Raw genomic sequence first — 21,403 nt, 5'->3', positions numbered from 1 at the left:
CGAAGCCAGGAGCCAAGAGCTTCTTCCAGGTCTCCCACGCAGGTACAGGGGTCCAAGGACTTGGACTATCTTCTACTGCTTTCCCAGGTCGTAGAGAACAGATCAGAAGAGAAGCAGCTGGGACTTGAACCTGCACCCTTATGGGATACACTGCAGGTGGTGGCTTTACACACAATGCTACCCCACTAAGTGTCTTTGTATGCTAATGATTTCACTGATAGCTGGCAGCCCATAGGCAGCTTCTGGATGGGGCTGGTCACCAGAAAGACCAAGGCAGCCCCACCCCTCAAACTTTGAGAAGGCTAGAGGGACTAAAGGTTGAGTTGCTCACCAATGACCAGTGATTTAATCAATCGTGCCTGTGTAAGGGAATTTTCCATAAAAAGCCAAAAAAATTGAGTTCTGAGGGCTTCTGGATAGCCTGAGACGGCATGGAAGCTTCATGCCGCTTGCCCTATGCCTTGCCCTATCCATCTCTCTATCTGGTATTCATCAGTATCCTTTATAATAAACCAGTAAACATAAGTGTTTCCTGAGTTCAGTGAACCACTCCAGCAAATTAATCTGACTGAGGAGGGGATTGTAAGAACTCTAGTTTATATGGCCCATTGAATAGAAACACAAGTAGTGGGTCTGTGTTGTGGCACAGGGTGTTAAGCTGCCACCTGTGATGCTGGCATCCCGTATCAGAGCACTGCTCCACTTCCAATGCAGCTCCCTGCTAATGTGCCTAGGAGAGCAGCAGCAGATGACCCAAGTACTTGGACCTCTACCACCCATGTGGGAGGCCTGGATGGAGTTCCGGGTTCCTGGTTTCATCATGGCCATTCAGGGAGTGAACCAGTGGTTAGACGTTATCTCTCCTTCTTCCTCTCCTCCTTACCCTCCTCCCATCACTCTGCTTTTAAAATAAATTTTTAAAAATAAGACACACAGGTAAAACAACCTGGGACAACAATGAGCATCAGAAGGGGAGGTGGACAGTGATGGTCTTGGGACTGCAGGATCTGATACTAACTCCAAGTAGATAAGTGTATCAGAATTGGATTGGACTGGACTGGACTAGACTAGACTAGAGTACTCCAGTTAGTACCCCATGCTGCAGCATTGCTTACTCAGCAGGTGTGGGGAAAGGCCCACATACAAGAGCCTGTTTTGAGAGTATAGGAGAAACACAGTTTGGATGTTTTTTCTCTCAGTGTCACATATAAATGGTAGTTGACTCCAGGTAAATAACAATGTCTGGTATTGAAGAAAAAAAAAAAACTATCTTGGGGCCAGTGTAGAGCAGGTAAAGCCACTGCCTGTGATGCTGGCATCCCATATGGGTGCCACTTCATGTCCTGGCTGTTCCATTGCCAATCCAGCTTGCTGCTACTAATGGCCTGGGACAAGCAACAAAAGATAGCCCAAGTATTTGGGCCTCTCGCACTCACATGGGAGACCCAGATGAAACTTCTGGCTCCTGACTTTGATGTGGCCCAGCACTGCATATTTTGGCCATCTGGGAATGAACCAGCAGATGGAGGCTCTCTCTCTGTTTCTCCCTCTCTCTAACTCCGATTTTTAGAGTAAATAAATAAATCTTTTTAAGAAAATCTTGCCATCATTATCTTTTGTGTCAAATTTAGTTCTTGAGTTCAGAATGTTAACACTAGCATATTACAGCTAAAACATGATAACCCAGATCATTCTGCTTTTTTTGAACTATTAGCCAAGTAAAGATTAAAAAAAAACTAGCCCTGTAAACCTTGCCCTGCTTTTGCTAATGATGAACCTCAGTATTCTTTCCAGTAAAACAGGAATAATACAATACTTACCTTAGGTTGTAAGGCATTTCACCAAAATCCAATTCATTAAAAAATTATCAAAATACATTTATTAATTAGAAATAGACCTGCCATATGATCTAGCAATCCCATTACTGTGCATGTACCTAAAAAACATGAACCCATTTTATGAAATAGATACTGGCTCCACTGGGTTGATAGCAGCACTGTTCACATTAGCCAAAATATGGAATCGACCAAGATGTCAGATGAATGGATAAAAGAAAAAAATATTTATATGATATATATAAACACATACAATGGAGTATTATTCAGCTATAAAAAACAATGAAATTCTATCATTTTCAGCAAAAGAAAAAGAGGACATCATGTTGAGTGAAACAAGCCAGACACAGAAAGACAAATGCTGTATGTTCTCCCTTACATGTGGGAGCAGAAATTAAAGAAGGAAATTCACATATATATCAGTCTTGCTGCAAATACAGTGTTTTGTAAAAAAAAAAAATACATTTATTAAAAATATTCAAGATGAATATTCCCTAAAATGAGCATTTGGTAAATATAGCAAACTGATGCTTTAGCAAATTGGCTTTTATGAAATTGGACTGCTTTGCATCCCTATTAAGGATATTATAAGTATTAAATGAAATATTGCTAAAATGAAGAAGTGCTTAGGGGCTGGTGTTGCAGCACGTGTGCTGAGCCGCCACAGGGAACAACTGCATCCAGTATCAGAGTGTTTGGGTTCAAGTCTGCCTCCACTTCCAAAGCAGCTCCCTGCTCATGCACACTCTGGGAGGCAGCAGATGACGGCTGAAGTGCTTGGGTCCCTGCCACCCATGTGGGACACCTGGATGATGTTACTGGCTTTGGCCTGGCCCAGGCATTGGGGGAGTGAACCAGCCAATGGAAGATTCTCTCTCCCCCTCTTTCCCTCTCTCTCTCTCTCCCTCCCCCCTTCAAATAAACATTTTTTTAAAGTGTTTATCAAAGTCTTCAATAAACCTTAGCTGTAATCCTCTCCACATTCAGATTGCCACATCCTGCCCATTATCTCCCAAATATTCCCCATTCCTGTCCACAAATCGTTGTCATTTTGTAGGCCTTCACTACTTTAGCTGGACTGTTGCAGTGGTCTTATGCCCCACATTTGTACAAGGGCGATCTAACATAAATTTTAAATTGTCAAATACAGTTTAAAAAAGAAATCATGGCTTTTGTGACTGACCCTAGGAATTCAGCTTCATTTCTTTTCCCTTTGTTTTCTGCTTACCTGCTAGCACCACTGAAGTATTTGCAGTTTATTAAACATGCCATTCTTTTTGAAGAAGCATCAAATTTCTGGACATTTGTCTTTCTAACCGGAAGACTTTCCTTCTTCTTGTCTCCTAGCAAATTTCTTACTCAGTTGTTACCTAAAATGCTACTTCTTTATAAAGATTTCCCTGTAACAGATTCAGGTATTATTGCTAGGCTTCAGCTGCTGTTTGTGTAGGCTTCTATTTAACACTTATAGCATTGTGGTTATTTGTTGGTTTGTAATTCTCATAGACCATTAACTCCTTTAAAGAGGGGATCATGTCTTAATCTATACTAACTCCTGGTATAGTGCCTAGATTGTAAATCCTTGACATTTGTTGAATTAAAAAAAAAAATTTAATTATTTACAGCTCTCTCTCTTGCCTTCTCATCATACTTCCATTTTACAAACAAATGTAATCTGAGACACAAAGAAATAAAGCTTATTGAGTGAGAACTCATACCTCCTAACTCCAGATCTATAATTTTTACTCCTGTGCTGTAGAGAATCTTCTAAGTAGAATCTTAGTATCATAGGAAGCAGCATGTCTTGTCAGTGTTTCTCCATCTCCATTCCACTCTAAGTTAGGGACTAGGTAGAAAGGCATAGTAATGTGGAAAGATTTGTGTTTTCTTTCTTGTTTAGTCATTTGACTGCTTCTATTGGTTTTCTAGTAAATTCAGTAAAATCCAAGGTAAATTATCCTTTGTGTCATCCCTTTACTCTCATAGAACTCAGTTTTCTTGACAACTGTAAAATCAAATGTCTGATACATTTAATCCAGTGTTTTTCAGCTAGAGTTGATTAATGCCTCCTGCATTCCCTTTCCCTCCCCCTCCCCAGGACATCTGACAAAATCGAGACTTCTTTAAAAAAAAAAAAAAAAAAAAAAGAGCTTGTTATGTTGAAAGGCAGAGCAACAGAGAAAGATCTTCCATCCACTGATTCACTCCCCAAATGCCCACAATAGCCAGCGCTGGACCAAGCCAAAGCCAGGATCCAGGAACTGCATTCAGGTCTCACATGAGTGGCAGGGACTCAAGTACTTGGCCAGCATTTGCTGCCTCCTAGGGTGTGCATTAGCGGGAAGCTGGGTGGGAAGCATCTGGGAAACCCAATCTAAAAGCACTCCAATATGGGATGCAGGTATCCTAAGCATTTGTTTAACACACTCCACCACAACACCTGCCCCTGGAGACGTTTTTGGTTGCCATATCTGAGAGACTGCTCCTGGCATCTAGTAGGTAAGAAGCCAGGGACATGGCTAAAAACATAACAGTGCAAAGGACAGTTTCTACAACACAAAGAATTATCTAATCCATAGTTAATAGTGCAGAGGATGAAAAACCCTGGTCTAGTCTAAAGGAAATTGTTACCCCATGCTTCATCTAATCCTTTGCTTTTAGAAAAGAAACAATGGTGGGAGGGCTGGCGCTGAGGCTCACTTGGTTGATCCTCCACATGCGGCGCCAGCATCCCATATGGGCGTCTGCTTCAAGTCCCGGTTGCTCCTCTTCCAGTACAGCTCTCTGCTGTGGCCCGGGAGGGCAGTGGATGTTGGCCCAAGTGCTTGGGCGCCGGCACCCACATGGGAGACCAGGAGAAAGCACCTGGCTTCTAGCTTCGGATTGGCCTAGCTCCGGCTGTAGCGGCCATTTGGGGAGTGAACCAATGGAAGGAAATCCTTTTGCTCTTTCTCTCTTACTGTCATCTGTCAAATAAATAAATTTAAAAAAAAATCAGGGAGAACGTATGGAATTTGTCCTTTGGAGACTGGCAAAAAAAAAAAAAAAAAGAAAGAAAGAAAGAAACAATGGTGGGAAAACACTCATTCCATCTCAGAGGAATGTGAAACCCTTAAGTAAGTATACCAAACTCTGGAGGCAATTGCTGTCAACTCTGACTAGTCCCAAAAGATTTTATGCAGGTCTCTGGTTTATCCATAGCACTTGCCTGTGTATGAGGTAGGCAGATAAATATTTATTGCATGAATTATTAATAAAATACTGCTTGGCCCCAAAAGTGGAATTTTATTTCTCTCTTTTAAGCCAAAGGGAAGTAAAAATTAATCATGTGGTGATATTTGAATTTCCTAAATAAAGATCTCTCTGTTCTTATCTTTTTAACCAATTAATCTACTCAGTTACTGGGAGAGAGAAAACTTTTCTGAAACAACTCTGCTACTTACATAAATTAACAGTAATAATCTTAAGGGACAAAGCAATGAACCTATAAATTAAAAATTATGTTTGAGGAACAAAAAATTAAAAAAAACAGCTTTCAGAGTAGAGTGTATTAGAACTGATACCTGAGCCCTCCGGAACCCTCATGTAAATTACATACCCAGAATATATAATTTCTGATGGATTATATATAGGCAGGAAGAGACCAAGCACAGAATAGGGATAGATTAAGTTCTCAATTTAAATAATTAAGGTACAAAATATCAGAAACAAGATGTCTATTTGGAGTAACATCTCAAGGTGCTTTCAGTCACCACTGCACTTTCATACTCACAGCTTAACTCAAATTACAGGAAAACTACTAATATTCTGTTATTGACACTGAACTCTCTTGGATTTTGATCCTCATTTCAAAGACCAGAAAAGACTGTTTATTCTAAGATTCATACATAAAGATCAACCCCAGGGACTGGCACCATGGCGGAGAAGGTTAAGCCTCCACCTGCAGTGCCAGCATCCCAAAATGGGCACTGGTTCGAGTCCCAGCTGCTCTGCTTCCGATCCAGCTCCCTGCTGATGCACCTGGGAAAAGCAACAGAAGATGGCCCAACTACTTGGGCCCCTTGAACCCACATGGGAGACCAGAAAGAAGCTCCTGGATCCTGGCTTTGGCTTGGCCCAGCCCTGGTCGATGCAGCCATTTGGAGAGTAAACCAGTGGATGGAAGATAGCTCTCTTTCTATCTCCCTCGCCCTCCCACCTTCCCTCCCTTCTCTCTCTGTATCTCTGCCTCTCAAATAAAAGTAAATCTTTAATGAAAAAAAGACCAACCCATATATTTCCTTTGTTTTCTTGATAAAATGTATTTTTCTAACTTTTAAGGTTTTAAATGCATAGCATAGCAAATATGGAATATTCAGTCCTCCAAGAATCAGTCTGATTAACATTTTAGTCCATTTTTTCTAGAATTTTTTTCTATAAATACAAGGCAGAAATAATGTCCTAGTTTTTCCACTTTGCATTATAGCACAAGCATTTCCCATGCAAATTAAGATTTTTCATATACATTATTTTAATGGCTACAGAATGTTATTGACGTGATAATTTTTTAAAATATTTATTTATTTATTTGAGAGGCAGAGTTGCAGACAGAGGGAGAGACAGAAAGGTCTTCCATCTTCTACTTCACTCTCCAAATGACCACAACGGCCAGAGCTGCGCTGATCTGAAGCCAGGAGCCAGAAACTTCTTCTGGGTCTCTCATGTGGGTGCAGAGGCCCAAGCATTTGAGCCATCTTTCACTGCATTCCCAGGCCATAGCAGAGAGCTAGATTGGAAGAGGAGCAGCCAGGACACCAACCAGGGCCCACCAGCGCCACAGGCGACAGGTTTACCTGCTCTGCCACAGCATCAGCCCTGACATGACAATTTACCTAACCATTTTCTCACTTTTGGCCAATAACAGAATAGTTGACATTTTGTATTATTAGAAATAGCAACACAGGTGTTTGACCTAATAATTATGATGCTGGGTTTGGGACACCTGCATCCTGTTTTAGAATGCCTGTGTTCAAGTCCCGGCTCTGCTCCTGTTTCTAGCTTCTTACTATTGAGCATCTTGGGAGGCAGTAGGTAGTAACTCAATAATTGGGTCCCTGCCACCTATGTAGGAGACCTGGTTTCTGGCTCCTGGCTTCAACCTGGCCATTGTGGGCATCTGGGGACTGAACCAGCAGATAGAAGCTCTCTATCTCTGCCCCTCAAATAAATAGAATAATAGATACCATATGCAGCAATTTTGGGTGGAACATGTTGCTTCACATTGGATCCTATCCTTAACTCTCTCTTCCCAATTTCCTCTTCCTTTCTCCATCTCTTTTGCCCAGTTAACTTTTTTTTTTTTTTTTAAGATTTATTTATTTATTTTGAAAGTCAGAGAAAGAGAGTGCTTCCTTCTGTTTGCTCCCCAGAGGGCCGCAATGGCCAGCACTGGGCCAGGCTGAAGCCAAGAGCTTCCTCCAGGTCTCCCATGTGGGTTGCAGGGGTCCAAACACTTGGGCCAACTTCCACTGTCCTTCTCAGGCCATTAGCAGGGAACTGGATCTAAAGTGGAACAGCCAGGACACAAACTGACATTGCAGGCTGCGGCCCTACCCACTACAGCACAACACTGACCCCTGTCCAGTTAACTCTTACTGTTTCAGTTAAGAGATCACTTCCTCAGTCTCAAACCCTGGAATTGATTATGACTCTGTTACATCTCTGGCTGTACTGTGTTCCCTTTTTCCACAGCACTTACCTCTAGTTGTCCTGATGTATGTATTTGTATATTATTTGATTAATTTCTATTTCTTCCCTTGGACTCAACAATTTCAATCAGTATTTGGATAAGCACGGATTATAATGTTATATTATAAACAGCCAAGTCGATAAACATGATGTTTTTCATATTACTGTGACAAGATGAGTGAAAGCTTGAGATTGAAATGCAATTAGACAAAAAATATTTATGTGCCTTGCATTATTCTAGATGCTGTGGATATAGAAGTGAAAATGATTTCAGCCTTCATGGTGCTTATAGTCCCATGACTATAAATCATGGACTTTTAATCCAATGACTAGTGCAGAAGTCAGCAAACTTTTCCTGGAAAGGGACAAAAGGTATGTATTTTAGGTTTCCTGGGCCACACATCTCTTGAATAGCTTCTCAACTTTGTCACTGTAATACAAAAGCAATCACAGACAATACATAAGCAAGAGTGTGGCTGGGTTCCAATAAAACTTTCTTTAAAATACACACAGTGAGGTGGGCATTGTGGCACATTGGGTTAAGCTACCATTTAGTATGCCCACATTTCACATCAGAGTGCCTAGTTCAATTCCCAGCTACTCCACACTTCCAATCCAACTTCTTACTAATGTACCTGGGAGGCAGCAATGATGACCATGGGTTCCTACCACCCACATGAGAGACAAGAATGGAGTTCCTCCTGGCTCTTGGCTTCTGCCTGGCCTAGCCCTGGCTGCTACAGGCAATTAGGACTTGTGAACCAGTGGAAAATGGAAGATCTCTGTATCCATTCCCCTTTGTCTGATGGTCTGTCTTTCATATAAATCTCTTTTTTTTTTAAAGATTTATTTATTTGTTTGAGAGGCAGAGTTACAGAGAGGTCTTTCATGTGCTGGTTCACTCCTCAAATGGCTGTAACTGCCAAAGCTGGGCTGATCCAATTCAAAGCCAGGAGTTTCTTCTCAGTCTCCCATGTGGGTACAGGGGCCCAACCACTTGGGTCATCTGCTGCTGCTATCCCAGGTGCATTGGAAGTAGAAGCGAGGACTGGAATCTGAGCCTATATAGGATACCAGCACTGCAGGCAGAGGCCTAACCTACTAAAACGATGGCCCCTCAAATCTTAAAAAAAAAAAAAAAGCAGGCTGGATGTGACCCATGTAATGTTGTTTATTGACCCCTGGCCTATTTGATAAGACAGCCACTAAACATCTCATTTGGGATAGTGAATACTTCAAAGTAAAAGGATAAGTGTAATGAAGTTACATGGCAGAACTGCCTAGCCTAGTCTAGGGAGAGGATTAAAGGCTTTCTTGGGGAAACTGACTTTAAGATTTGAGGAAGAAGAGGGGTTATCTGGATAAAATCAAGGGCAGTAGGCTCAGTGAATACTTAAAGCATAGAAAAGCACAAATAGAAATTTGTTCTTAAGCTTGATGATTGATAGGAAGAGGATAATGTAAAGAGTGAAAAGACAGATTCAGCACTGAGAAAGTTTCAGAACCCAATACTTCCCTGCAAAAAGGAATCATCAGTGAGGTATAGCGACACTTTGGATATTTATGGATGTGTAGAATATGTAGATTGGGAAATGCTAGTCTAAAGGTTATGGACCTTAAGAGTAGAAGGATCACAATATAAGATCAAAGAATCCCAGGGGAGGCCGGTGCCGCGGCTCACTAGGCTAATCCTCCGCCTAGTGGCGCCGGCACACCGGGTTCTAGTCCCGATCGGGGCGCCGGATTCTGTCCCGGTTGCCCCTCTTCCAGGCCAGCCCTCTGCTGTGGCCAGGGAGTGCAGTGGAGGATGGCCCAAGTGCTTGGGCCCTGCACCCCTTGGGAGACCAGGAAAAGCACCTGGCTCCTGGCTCCTGCCATCGGATCAGCGCGGTGCGCCGGCCGCAGCGCACTGGCCGCGGCAGCCATTGGAGGGTGAACCATCGGCAAAGGAAGACCTTTCTCTCTGTCTCTCTCTCTCACTGTCCACTCTGCCTGTCAAAAAAAAAAAAAAAAAAAAAAAATCCCAGGGGAAAAGTTTCAGGAACAGGTTGGCTGGTAGTTTTGAATGTTTAAAAGAGCTGTTGCTCAAGGCAGATTTTCTTGACTGGGAAGGAATGCAGGTGAGAGAATTCAGTCACTCTTGACCTAGCACAGGGTGAGCCTGACCTGGCTATTTAAAGATTGCAGTGAGCAGGAGTATGTATCTTTCTGTCATTACATACTCAGAATAAAAATACTGTAAAATTGGAATATAAGCAAAAGTTATAGTTGAGGCTTCATAGATTACAATACACCAGCCCAACTGTTATCACTCACTCACCTATATTAAACATTTCTAAGCTTTTTATATTACCATTTTAATTTTTTATTCACTTATTTATAAAGTCCTGTGTTAGATGCTGTGGGTGATTTTTTAGAAAGGTAAGACATGTCTCTAGGCTCAAGCATTATGTAATTGACCAGTAAGTTGTAAGTTTCTTAGGAGTAGGAGTCATTTGACATTTCCCAGACAAGTGTTTGGTACTGAAGAAATAATTTCTCCCTGCCCTCTGTGTCACACCATTTGGTGAGCAAATGATGTCCAAAGAGCCCCTTCTTTATGACTGGGACAAAACATGCCGCTTTCAGAGACAGCCAGTGATATTCTGAAGTCATCAGTATCAGTAAGGTTTAGCTTGCTGAAGGTAGAGGTTCTTTGTGTAAAGGTCAGTCTGTCAGGTAAAGAATGCTACTCTCCTTTAAAGATTATCTTTCAAAAAAAAGCCTTTGTGTGTTTTTATACTTAAAAAAAAAAGAAGTAGTAGGAAACTGTATGCAGTGGTCTTACTAAATATTTTCAAATCAGAAGTGGAGCGATTGAGTTGGAATTTATTTTTAAAACATTTATTTTCATAAATTCACAAGAGCAGAAGCTGAGATGTTTCTTGCCTGAATTAGCAGGCAATTTCATTCTCCATTCATCTTTAGCAGAGAAAATCTAGCCTAAGGATGAAAATGTGAACCAGAGGTTCTTGCCAAGTCCAAAAAGTGGAACAAAGATTAGTTTTATGAATGAAGAAAAACGTTACTCATTTTTCTAAGCAGCTGCTTGCTTCTCCATTTGTATGAACTGTTTTTATACTGAAACCTATAGAGAAGGGGAAAGGAGCCCTCCTCTAGAATATCTGCTCCCCTGTTCTAAGCATATCCAAAGTCCTTCAAGACTTAATTTATGAAAGACTTGGGTACTTGGCTTATAGTCTTATTCCACCTTAACTCTACACTCATCCTGAGTGAATTAATCACCCAAGTAGATAGCCTGTCTAATACTGGTTGGGAAGGGCAGGTTACACCTTGTAACATGTTAGTCTCTACTGTCTGAACCTCATGCCCTGTAAAGCCAGGTTGTGGTGGTATAAATTCTCCTTTGTGTGCCCAATATTAGCAATTCCTTGGCATGCTCCTCTCCAGTGATCCCACTTTCTTTCAGTCACTCACCTCTGTTACCGCACTTTAAATCTTGCCATATGTCCAGTGTGTTTCACCTTTAACTTTGCAGATGCAGACTTCGTGTTCTCTGGCCACAGCTTTCGTTTGAGCTCTCTCAGTTCCTTGCACTGTTGCCCTTCTCATTTCAGCCTGACATCTCATCTCCAGTGCTCTTCCCCACTTCAAGGTAGCGAGTCACTCTTCTCTGATTTCTCTAACTTCGAATCTCTTGCCATTGACTTTTCTTTTGTCTCCTTGTCAGGCTTCTGCGTTTACTTCATTTCATCTCCCACTGCATTCTATATTAAATTGGGTTGACACTCCTTTGCCAGGAACCACAAACCCTTTGCTGTCACTCACCTAGCCAAACACGAAATCTGTGTGCCTACACACAGATTGCTGCCTGCACCCAAACATAGGAAAAATAACACTGCAGCCCAGATTGGCATTTCAACACTGTGTATTCAGGATCTCAAACTTCAGCTAGATTCCTCTCTATCTATATTATTGGGAAGAGAAGATGCATTGAATTGTACATATTAGTCTCTGCCATCTGAACCTCATACTATATATGCCAAAATATGGTGTTATAAATTCTTCCTTGCATACCAGAAATCAGTATAGGCCGAATCATTTTGGTCAACATTACGGTGTATCTGAATCTCCAGTTACGCTTTTGTGTTTTTTTGTTTTTCATGACAGTTTTGGGTTTAGTTCATCTGATAAGGTAATTTGGTAATATTTTATATTAACTAACCTTTGATTAGTCAAAAAGAGCATGTCTCTGACATTGTGGGATGAAATTATAACTGAAGGAAAATAACTGCTGAGAATAGTTAAGCTATGAGGCTTTTGTAGGCTGAAGCAGCCTATAGAAGTAATGCAGGGTTGGAGAGTTAGGCTTAGGTCCTAGAGTCATTTCCTTTTTGCCTTTCCCAGCTTCCCCTTTCCATAGTTTCTGATTCTACAGATTTTCTAAAAATCACACTTTCTTTTCTTTTTTCTTCCTTATAGCAAGCAACATTACTTGGTGAGGAATAGTGATGAGCACAGTCAATGTATATATAAGTTCACTTATTAGATGGCAGTGAGGGTTTAGGCTCTGCAGGCCAGCTTTCCTACTTAACCTGCTCTGTGACTTTGGACATATTACTTCCCTGTGCCTCATTCTTCCATGTGATACACAGATGATAATAGTACCTACCTTCCAGTGTTGTGAGATTTAATTACCCATATTAAATAAGTTAATACCTTGGACTGGCAAGCACTCAATAACTAAGCCATTCATAATTTAGAAGCAGCTTCTCTATTTCCTAAAATATACTTATTCATTAACAAGAGAGTAATGATGAAAACTGGGAGCCATTAAAATTCTACTGATTGGATGTAAAAAGGCAACTCAGAATTGCAAAAGAGCCGAGAAATTATTTAGACATTGGTTCTTAATCAATCATATGCATCAGAATTACTTAGGAGAAATTGGAAAGATACATTACCCAAACCCTCCATTCTCACATCTACCAAGTCAGAATGGCCACAGGCAAAGCTAGTGCAGTCTTCCTGTCAAGAACCACTGAAATAATTCAAGTCTTTAGATTTAATGAAGAAGAGATTGAGACTTAGAGAGTGCAAATGATTTACATGCAACCCCACAGGGTAAGTGGGAACCAGATTACCTAGTTCCTTGGTGAGTGATCTTCCTATTCTTTTACACTGCCTACCAAACATAATAACTTTTAAAAAATCTAGCATAAAAAAAAAACCTAAGATGACAGTTAATTCTTTTCTCAATAATATCAGAAAATAATATATAACATATATGTACTATAATTATTCGTATAATGATTCATTAATTATATTCATATACTAATAATGATATATATATAATATAAATATATGTAAGATTGTACTTTATTCAGCATTTAATTCAAAATGACAAAAATTTGTTTTATGGGGCCAGCGCACCTGCAACACTGGAATCCCATATGGGTGCCAGCTATTCCCAGCTGCTCCTCTTCCTAGCCAACTCTCAACTATGGCCTGGGAAAACAGTAGAAGATGGCCCAAGTGCTTGGGCCCATGCACCCATGTGGGAGACCCAGAAGAAGCTCCAGATCAGCTCAGCTCCAGTGGTTGCAGCCATCTGGGGAACCAGCAGGTGGAAGACCTTTCTCTCTGTCTCTCCCTCTCTCTGTCTGTAACTCTGCCTCTCAAATAAATAAGGACTTTTGCACATATAGAGTAGGATTTAAGTGAATTTTGCAGTGTTCTTCATGTGGACATTAGTCTTTGCCATTCTGCTTGCTGCTAATTATTGCATGAAAACACTGTGTGTAGCAGAGCTGTTCAATCCAACCTCACAGATTGACAGGCAAGCAAATGTTTTGTAGGCTAGGTAGCTGTAGGAATTAAAACTGTGGAGTGTTCAGTATCAAAATATACACTTCTTATAATTAGATGTTTTGTTTTTTACATTTTTAAGGTTTTTTTAAGCCATTGTAAAATATTCTTAGAATTTTCCAGTCTATAAATTGTGGATATAGGAAAATCAGTAGTTACTAGGTACAGTGTTCTTACTACACCTTAAATTTAAACAATATTGCAAGAAAAGAATGTTATGAGATTTTGTATTTGCAATTGGGTGCTAAGCTGTTATTAGCTGCTGTGATTTAGATGTTGTTTGTCCCCCAAAGGTTCAGGTGTTGGAAGTGGATCCCCGGAGAGATGGAATCTTTTAGAGGTGGAGCCTAGTGAGTAGTCCAATTTGGGGCATGCGTATGAAAAGCATTAAGCTAAGTAGTTCTGTACAACCCCTTGGTAGACCCCTCTTGTGAGAGAATTGTTAGAAAGCCTGAGCGTGGCCCCACCGAGCTCTTGCTTTCTAAGGAAGAGATTGTTTCCTCCCTCCACCATGATGTGATGCCGCCAGGAGTCCTCATTAGACCTGAGCTGATCCAGCTCCATGCCCTTGAGGCCCCCGAACAGTGAGCTAAATAAACCCCTTTTCTTTACAATATTAGTCTCTCACGTATTTCATTTAGCAATGAAATCTTGACTAATACATTATATTTCTAAAAATATATTTTCTGTATCCATAATATAAATGAACAAAAAAATACATTATAATTTGTATGTGAACTTGTGCAAATGTGTGAAACAAATTAAGGTGACAGTACAGAAGCAAGAAAATGGAGCTCAAGCTCAGCCTCAATCCATTTCTCAAAGCAGGTGCTTTTTAATTTCTCTACATTTGCTATTACAGATTTTTTATTTTCATGTATGTGTTTCTTTGCTGGAGATGATAAATGGCTGCTAACCTAACTTCTAATTCTTAGGCAACTCCATTTGACTACTCACTTTGATAAATGTTATATATAGACCCTCACCACACTCCTTAAAAAAAAAAAAAGAGAAAATCTCCACCATCCCGGGTTCCCATCGTCCTGTTTTTTGTTTGTTTGTTTTTAAGATTTATTTGTTTTACTTGAAAGTCAGAGTAACACAGAGAGAGGAGAGGCACAGGGAGAGAGAAAGAGGTCCTCCATCCACTGGTTCACTATCCAATTGGCCGCAACGGCCGGAGCTGCACAGATCTGAAGCCGGGAGCCAGGAGCTTCTTCTGAGTCTCCCATGCGGATGCAGGGGCCCAAGGGCTTGAGCCATCTTCTACTGCTTTCCCAGGCCATAGCAGAGAGCTGGATAGGAAGTGGAGCAGCCAAGGCACAAGCCAGTACCCATATGGGATGCCGGCACTGCAGGTGATGGCTTAACCTGCTACGCCACAGCGCCGGCCTCCCATCATCCTGTTTCACACACGGCCTGGCTACTTCAAGAGGACCAGTCTCAAGCATTAGCCCTTTATTATAAATGTCCATTTATTCATGTGTTCATCAGCTTTTATTTATTTATATGAAAAGTAGAGATACAGAGAGAGAAAGAGAGATCTTCCATCCGCTGGTTCACTCCCCATATGGCCACAACAGGAGCTTCCCCCGGGTCTTCCAAGTGGGTGCAGGGGCCCATGTACTTAGGCCAGCTTCTGCTCTCACAGGCACATCAGCAGGGATCTGAATCAGAGGTGGATCAACCAGGACTCAACCAGTGCCCATTTGCGATGCCAGCACTGCAAGTAGAACCTTCTATGCCACAGCGCTGGCCCTTCATCAGCTTTTACTTATCACCAACTATATGTAAGATACTATAGAAATTTCTGGATGATGCAGAGATTACCTACAGATCTCTGTAAAGATCTTAAAATCTGATAGAACAAATAATTCATGTGTATAGTATTTTAAGATAGTATGTGTTCTATTAGGAAGTTATTTATGCAAACAGGACAGTAATTAACAAGAGCTGCAATAGAAAGAGCCTTAACCAAGAAATTAAGAGGGCCTTGCACTGTAGCATAATGGGCTAAGCCTCTGCCTGTGGCACTGGCACCCCATCTGGATGCAGGTTCATGTCTCGGCTGTTCCTCTTCCAATCCAGCTCTCTGCTTATGGCCTGAGAAAGCAGTGGAAGATGGCCCAAGTGATTGGATCCCTAGCCAGTGGCTCCTGGCTTTGGATCTGCTCAGCTCCAGCTGTTGTAGCCATCTGGGGAGTGAACCAGCAAATGGAAAATTTTTCTCTGTCTCTCCCTCTCTGTCTATAGCTTTGCCTCTCAAATAAATAAAATCTTAAAAAAAAAAAAAAAAGAAATTAAGAAACAAGGAGTACATGAGAATATTACCAGTGAGAATCTGGAGTGATGGGTCATAAAAAAGATTGGGAACACTGACAGATGGTAATCTTAATGAGACCGAATATCAGGTAGAGACACACCATGAGAAAGAGACATTTCAGAAAGTAAAATCAAAAAGAGCAGAAAAAGTAAATTATGTTCAAGAAACCTTATACATCCAGCCTGGTCAATGGTGTAAGTGAGGAATAGGAAAAAAACCTGGAAAGCTTGGTTAGAACCAGGTTACAGAAAACTTTGATAATGGGCTTCATTTAGCACTGGTGTACAAGAAGAATTTGGTGGTGAGGAGACAGGCAGAGACTGCAGACTAGTAATCTAAAGTAGGAAGAGCCTGGAAATGGAAGACTATTCATTTCATTAAGTACCTCTTTGTGTGAGGCACTGTGCTAGGTGCTGGGGATGCAGTGAGGACTAGATCCTTGCCAAGAGGAAGTTTCCAGTCTAGTCATAGACATTGGCCTCAAAGGTTCCTCTGTGTACAACCTTGGCCTGCTGATGCTGATCCTTGCCTGATTACTAGGGAATTGGGTCCTCACTGTACATGAATGTATTCTGTACCCTCTAAAATGGCTTCCATTTTTGAGTCAACTAAGACAAAAAGATCCTAACTGCTGTATATAAAGCAAAGCAATTTAAATAAGACAAGAATACTACACTAGACAAAGTAAAGAGGAAAATGATGTGTGTGTCAAAGAAATAAATGAAGATGATGTAGAGAATGAATTGGAAGTTATATTAGTGGTAACAAAATGAGTGAAGAGGCTTTTGTAGTAATCCGCCTGTTTCATTATAGGTCTGAACTAAGATAATATGAAAGGAAGAGGACTCCTTGGTGGCTATGTCCACTGTAATCCTTTCTGTCACTCCCATGGTATAACTAAGGAGTGGATAGGTTACTCCTGTTTGGAACTGACTATTGAACAGAGGGCCACAAAAACCACAGAAAACAGTTCACTTCTTCAGACAGAGTCGATAGTGCTCCTGTCAAGTAGTCTCTTTTCTGGTCCCTTTCTAACTTGAACATGGTTCTACAGCCTTCACGTTGATTCTGCAAACCTCTTGATAAATCCTTGGTTTTGCTTTAGTTAGCTGAAATTGTTTCCTAGTGCTTATGATCAAAAAGCCATAACTGACATTGTATGTGATTTGAGGCACTTACGGATAACGAGGTAGAGGCTGTTGGAAACAGGAACTAGACAAGTGGTTCCTGAAGCGTGGTCACTGAGATAGTATAAGCATCACCTGAGAGCTTCTTAGATATGCATATTCTGAGTGCCCACCCCAGACCTACTGAATATGACATTCTGGAAATGGGGCCCCAGCCACCTGAATATTAACAAGCCCTCTGAGTAATTCTAATACATACCGTTGTCTGACAACCAGCTGAACTAGAGCTTCAGTGGGAGATGAGATGTAGAGACAAAGGCTTGTGAATCACATTTGTGATAGTCACTGTTGGGGGAATCAGCCATCCTCCTGGGACCATCTGGCTTGCTTGGGCCTATCTGACTCTCCCATGGAGATGGAAACAGTATTTTAGAGAACAAACACACAGGTCTCTTGAGACCCAGATTTCAAACTTCTGCCTCATTCTTTTGACCAAAGCAATTTACATGGCCAAGCCTATAATCAAGAATTAGGGAAGTGGAATTCACCTTGTTAGACAAATTGCAAACTGACAAAGAGCATGGGTTTCTGGGGTTGGGGAGTGGATGAAGAATCAGTGCCTCTAACACCACAGTAGGGATGACCTGCATGTGCCTAAAAGTAGAGCGGAAGGCATATGTAGAATGAGGAAAAAAGGAAAGGAAGTAAGGAGGAAGACCAATGACATAGGTCAGAGAATTGACCTTTGAAGAGGAAGCCTACTTCTGGGAATGCAAAGAAGGGAATTTGGATTGGATTTAGCAGATTAAGACACCAGATGCCTAGTTAAAATTGGATTTCCATTAAACAATAACTTTTCAGTATTAAGTATGTTTCATGAAATATTTGGCTTTCAGTATATTTGCTATTTTTTACTATCTGAAATGCCATTTAAGTATGTAATGTAATATGTGAGACGTACTTGTATTAAAATAATCCTCATTATTTGACAATCAAATTTAACTGGACATCCTATGTTTTATCAGGCAGCCTACTTTGGTTAGATTTAAAATAATTGTTTGATAAAAGGATCTACAAAGGGAAAGATGGGTGTATTTTGGGATTTAGTTCTGGAAAAAAAAGTTTGAAACAGCTTTTGTGGAGTCTGAAGTGTCAGTGAAAAGACTGCTGAGCAGTAGAGAAGTTCCACATAAAAACAGGCAGTCTGACTTTTTCTTGTATTTAATCAGCAGTAAAATGTCACTGCTGGGGAGAAGTAGTGGCAGACATGTCTGATACAGGGGACCACCTTGGTTTGACTTCAGCAGGAGAGACCTGTACAGGAGGTTTGAGCATAACTGAGATGACTGGGGTCTGGGCTGATCAGCAAAGCAGGCAAAACCAACAGGTGAATTGGGAGGAACTGAGAGTCTAGCAGTCACAGTGAGTCAGTAGAAGGGAGCTCACGGAGTGTGAATCCACAGATTGGAGGAATTGTCCTGTATCATAAAGTCCAGTTTCACGTTATAGAACTGGAGCTCTGGAGACAAGGTACCTGGTTTTGACTTCTGGTTGTGTGACCTTGGTCAAGAAATTTAACTTCCTGTACCTTAGCTCTGTATTTGTAAAACAGGAATAATAATGGTTCTTACCTCATAGGGTTGTTGTAAGGATTGAGTGAAAAAAAATGTGAAATATCTAGAATAATGTCTGACATAGTAAGCCCTCACATGTTTGCTGTTTTATTATTTTAAATACAACTTAGGGACAGGCGTTTAGCCTAGTGGTTAAAAAACTAGTTAAGATGCGTGCTTCCCACATTGGAGTACCTGGGTTTCCTTGTTGGCTCTGGCTCCTGATTCCAGCTTCCTGCTAATGCAGAACCTGGGAGGAAGTGGTGATGACTCAAGTAATTGGGCCCTTGCCACCACTATGGGAGACCAGGATGAAGTTTTGGTTCCTGGATTTGCCCTGGCCCTGATCTTGCTGTTGTGGTGTTTTGGGAAATAAACCATTGAATGGAAGATGTAAGCCCCCTTCCCAAACCCCTCCCTGTTTGTGTGTACGTGTGTGTGTGTGTGTGTGTGTGTGTGTCCTTCTCCGTTACTCTGCATTTCAAATAAATCTTTTTTTAAAAAACTAAATGTTAAAAAATTACACTTAGGGGCCAGTGCCGTGGCTCACTTGGTTAATCCTCCACCTGCGGTGCCGGCATCCCATATGGACACCAAGTTCTAGTCCCGGTTGCTCCTCTTCCAGTCCAGCGCTCTGCTGTGGCCCAGGAAGGCAGTAGAGGATGGCCCAAGTGCTTGGGCACTTGCACCCGCATGGGAGACCAGGAGGAAGCACCTGGCTCCTGGCTTTGGATCGGCGTAGCTCCGGCCGTAGCGGCCATTTGAGGGGTGAACCAACAGAAGGAAGACCTTTCTGTCTCTCTCTCACTGTCTAACTCTATCTGTCAAATAAATAAACAAATAAATATTACATTAAACCCATAATCAATAAATATGAATGCCTTAGAGAATGTGAAAGAAAAAGTGGCAGGGCTGGCACTGTGGTGTAGCAGGTAAAGCTGCCACCTAGGGTACCAGAATCCCATATGGGGACCAGTTTGAATCCTGGCTGGTCCACTTCTAATCCAGCTCCTTGCTAATGGCTTGAAAAAGCAGCAGAGGATGGCCCAGGTATTTGGGTTCTTGCACTCACATGGGAGACCCAGAGGAAGCTCCTGATTCATGGCTTCAGATGAAACCATTTCTCTCTCTCTCCTTCCCTCCCTCCATCTCTCTCTGTAACTCTGCCTTCCAAGTAAATAATTATTTTTTTAAAAAAGTGATAAGTAATAGTATATATTTTCTTCTTGACTAACAAATGTTATGTTTGGTAAATATGTATCTGTTAAAGTATTGTTAAACAACCTTTATCATTTAAGGTTGTTTTCTGTATTGTTGTTACAAGAAAATCATTATAATGCTCAAGTCATATCTGTCTTATTTTCCCCTAGGTGACCCTGCTTTGGGAATTTCTTAGTTTGAGGAATTCCTCTGGGCTCTGCCACCCAGCAAGTTAAAGAAGACAAGATTCCTCCCAGGGGGTTGTGGTTCTGGGAATGTGAACAGCTTGTTTTCATGAGATCTGTACCCTGATCTGGCTTACTGTTAGGAGCTGCAGTAGTGAAGTTGGTTGTGTTTTGTTAGTTGTTTTTTTCTAGCATACATACATATTTTTGTAAGTTACTTGCATATAAAGGTTGTTGAAAAGCAAAAGTTTTATGCAGATGTTTAGTTACTCGAAGAAAAATGAAAACTATATGAAGTAATTATTCATATGTTATAGTTTTCTAAAAGAAGCAAAAGTATTAATTGATGCTGTTGTCTGGGAAGAAAATGAAGACCAGAAAATGACCATGCTCTTAGGGTTTGAAAATAAAGTAATATTGTTCTCTGTTTGAAGGGAGCCTTCTAAGGAGTTACCACGGTCTCATACACCATCAACTTAAATGCATTCTTTATCTTTAAAAGGAAGCAGAATAGAATCATTGAGTAAATCACATGTGTTCACAGTCTTGTCTGGTGTAATCGTATACTACACAAACACATTATTCTGTTGTCAGGAGGGTAAGGGGACCTCTGAAGCAGGACTTGCCCTTGAGGAGACCTTTTTCTGTTTAAAGAATAGTGCAGTGAAAGACCACACAGTAAAAGATAACAGGAAAGATCTCCCAGGCCTTCCCCCACCTTTGTACTTTCTCATTCTCCTTTGTTCTCTAAGGACATCTGTTGTAATGATTATTCTGGTTAACTCATAGGTACATAGCAGAAGGCGTATCATATTTCATTTATTATTTTGTCTACTATAATTATTGCTCTCTTATATCATACCACTGTGGGCTTGTAAAATATTTTGTTTTTGAAAGTATGTTAAAGAAATGTATTAATTAAAAAAAAAAGAAATATGTTAATTGGCTATAGATATCTAAAGAGTAAATGTTTTAACTCTGAATTTAATAAAATTATGTCTTAGGAAGACTAATAGTCTTCTATTAAGCTACATCCTGAAGAGTTAAATATACAAAAAAGATATTTGAAAATATAATTTTTCCTATTTATGTTAATTACAGTGGACTTTTAGATACTTTAAAATAAAGTGAAAATATATAAAGATGGTCACTGTTGAGATGTTTTATTTGAAAAGTTGATTAGAGTATGTATTTTGCTTAAGCTTCTGAAAGTTCTATTTGGTAGTTAAATCATATATCAGAGTGACAATTAAAGCAAAGTAAAATCGAAAATGGAATAATCTTTTCAGAAATGTACAAAAGATCCTTCATTTACACCCAACTTTGAAAGGAGACCTGCCTCAATTCAGTTCTGTTTTATGTTGTATAATGATTTTTTTTAATGTCATACTTGGGTATTTGAAAGACACTCTTAATTAAGAACAGCAATGATGTAAGATTTCGGAATATCTAAAATGGATGCATTATTTCAAATGTTTTCAACATTTTGATAGTTGACTTGCTGTGTACATTGTTGCAATTCAGA

General features: G+C 40.6%; 1 protein-coding gene across 1 annotated transcript in view; it reads left to right on the top strand.

The window, feature by feature from the left end:
* The window catches only part of LOC127493250 (spidroin-1), a 29,082-nt gene extending 8,062 nt beyond the window's left edge, over nt 1–21,020 (top strand). The window contains exons 3-5 of the mRNA XM_070074923.1: nt 11,101–11,217; nt 13,724–13,780; nt 19,864–21,020. Coding sequence (XP_069931024.1) covers nt 11,101–11,217; nt 13,724–13,780; nt 19,864 — 175 coding nt within the window. The 3' untranslated portion in view covers nt 19,865–21,020. The remainder of the gene's footprint in view (nt 1–11,100; nt 11,218–13,723; nt 13,781–19,863) is intronic.
* Nucleotides 21,021–21,403: the final 383 nt, after the last annotated feature.

The sequence above is a fragment of the Oryctolagus cuniculus genome, chromosome 5 (genome assembly GCF_964237555.1).
Source record: "Oryctolagus cuniculus chromosome 5, mOryCun1.1, whole genome shotgun sequence".
Taxonomy (NCBI): Eukaryota; Metazoa; Chordata; class Mammalia; order Lagomorpha; family Leporidae; genus Oryctolagus; species Oryctolagus cuniculus.
The sequence above is the reverse complement of the archived record's forward strand: the minus strand, read 5'-3'. Positions and strand labels throughout refer to the sequence as shown.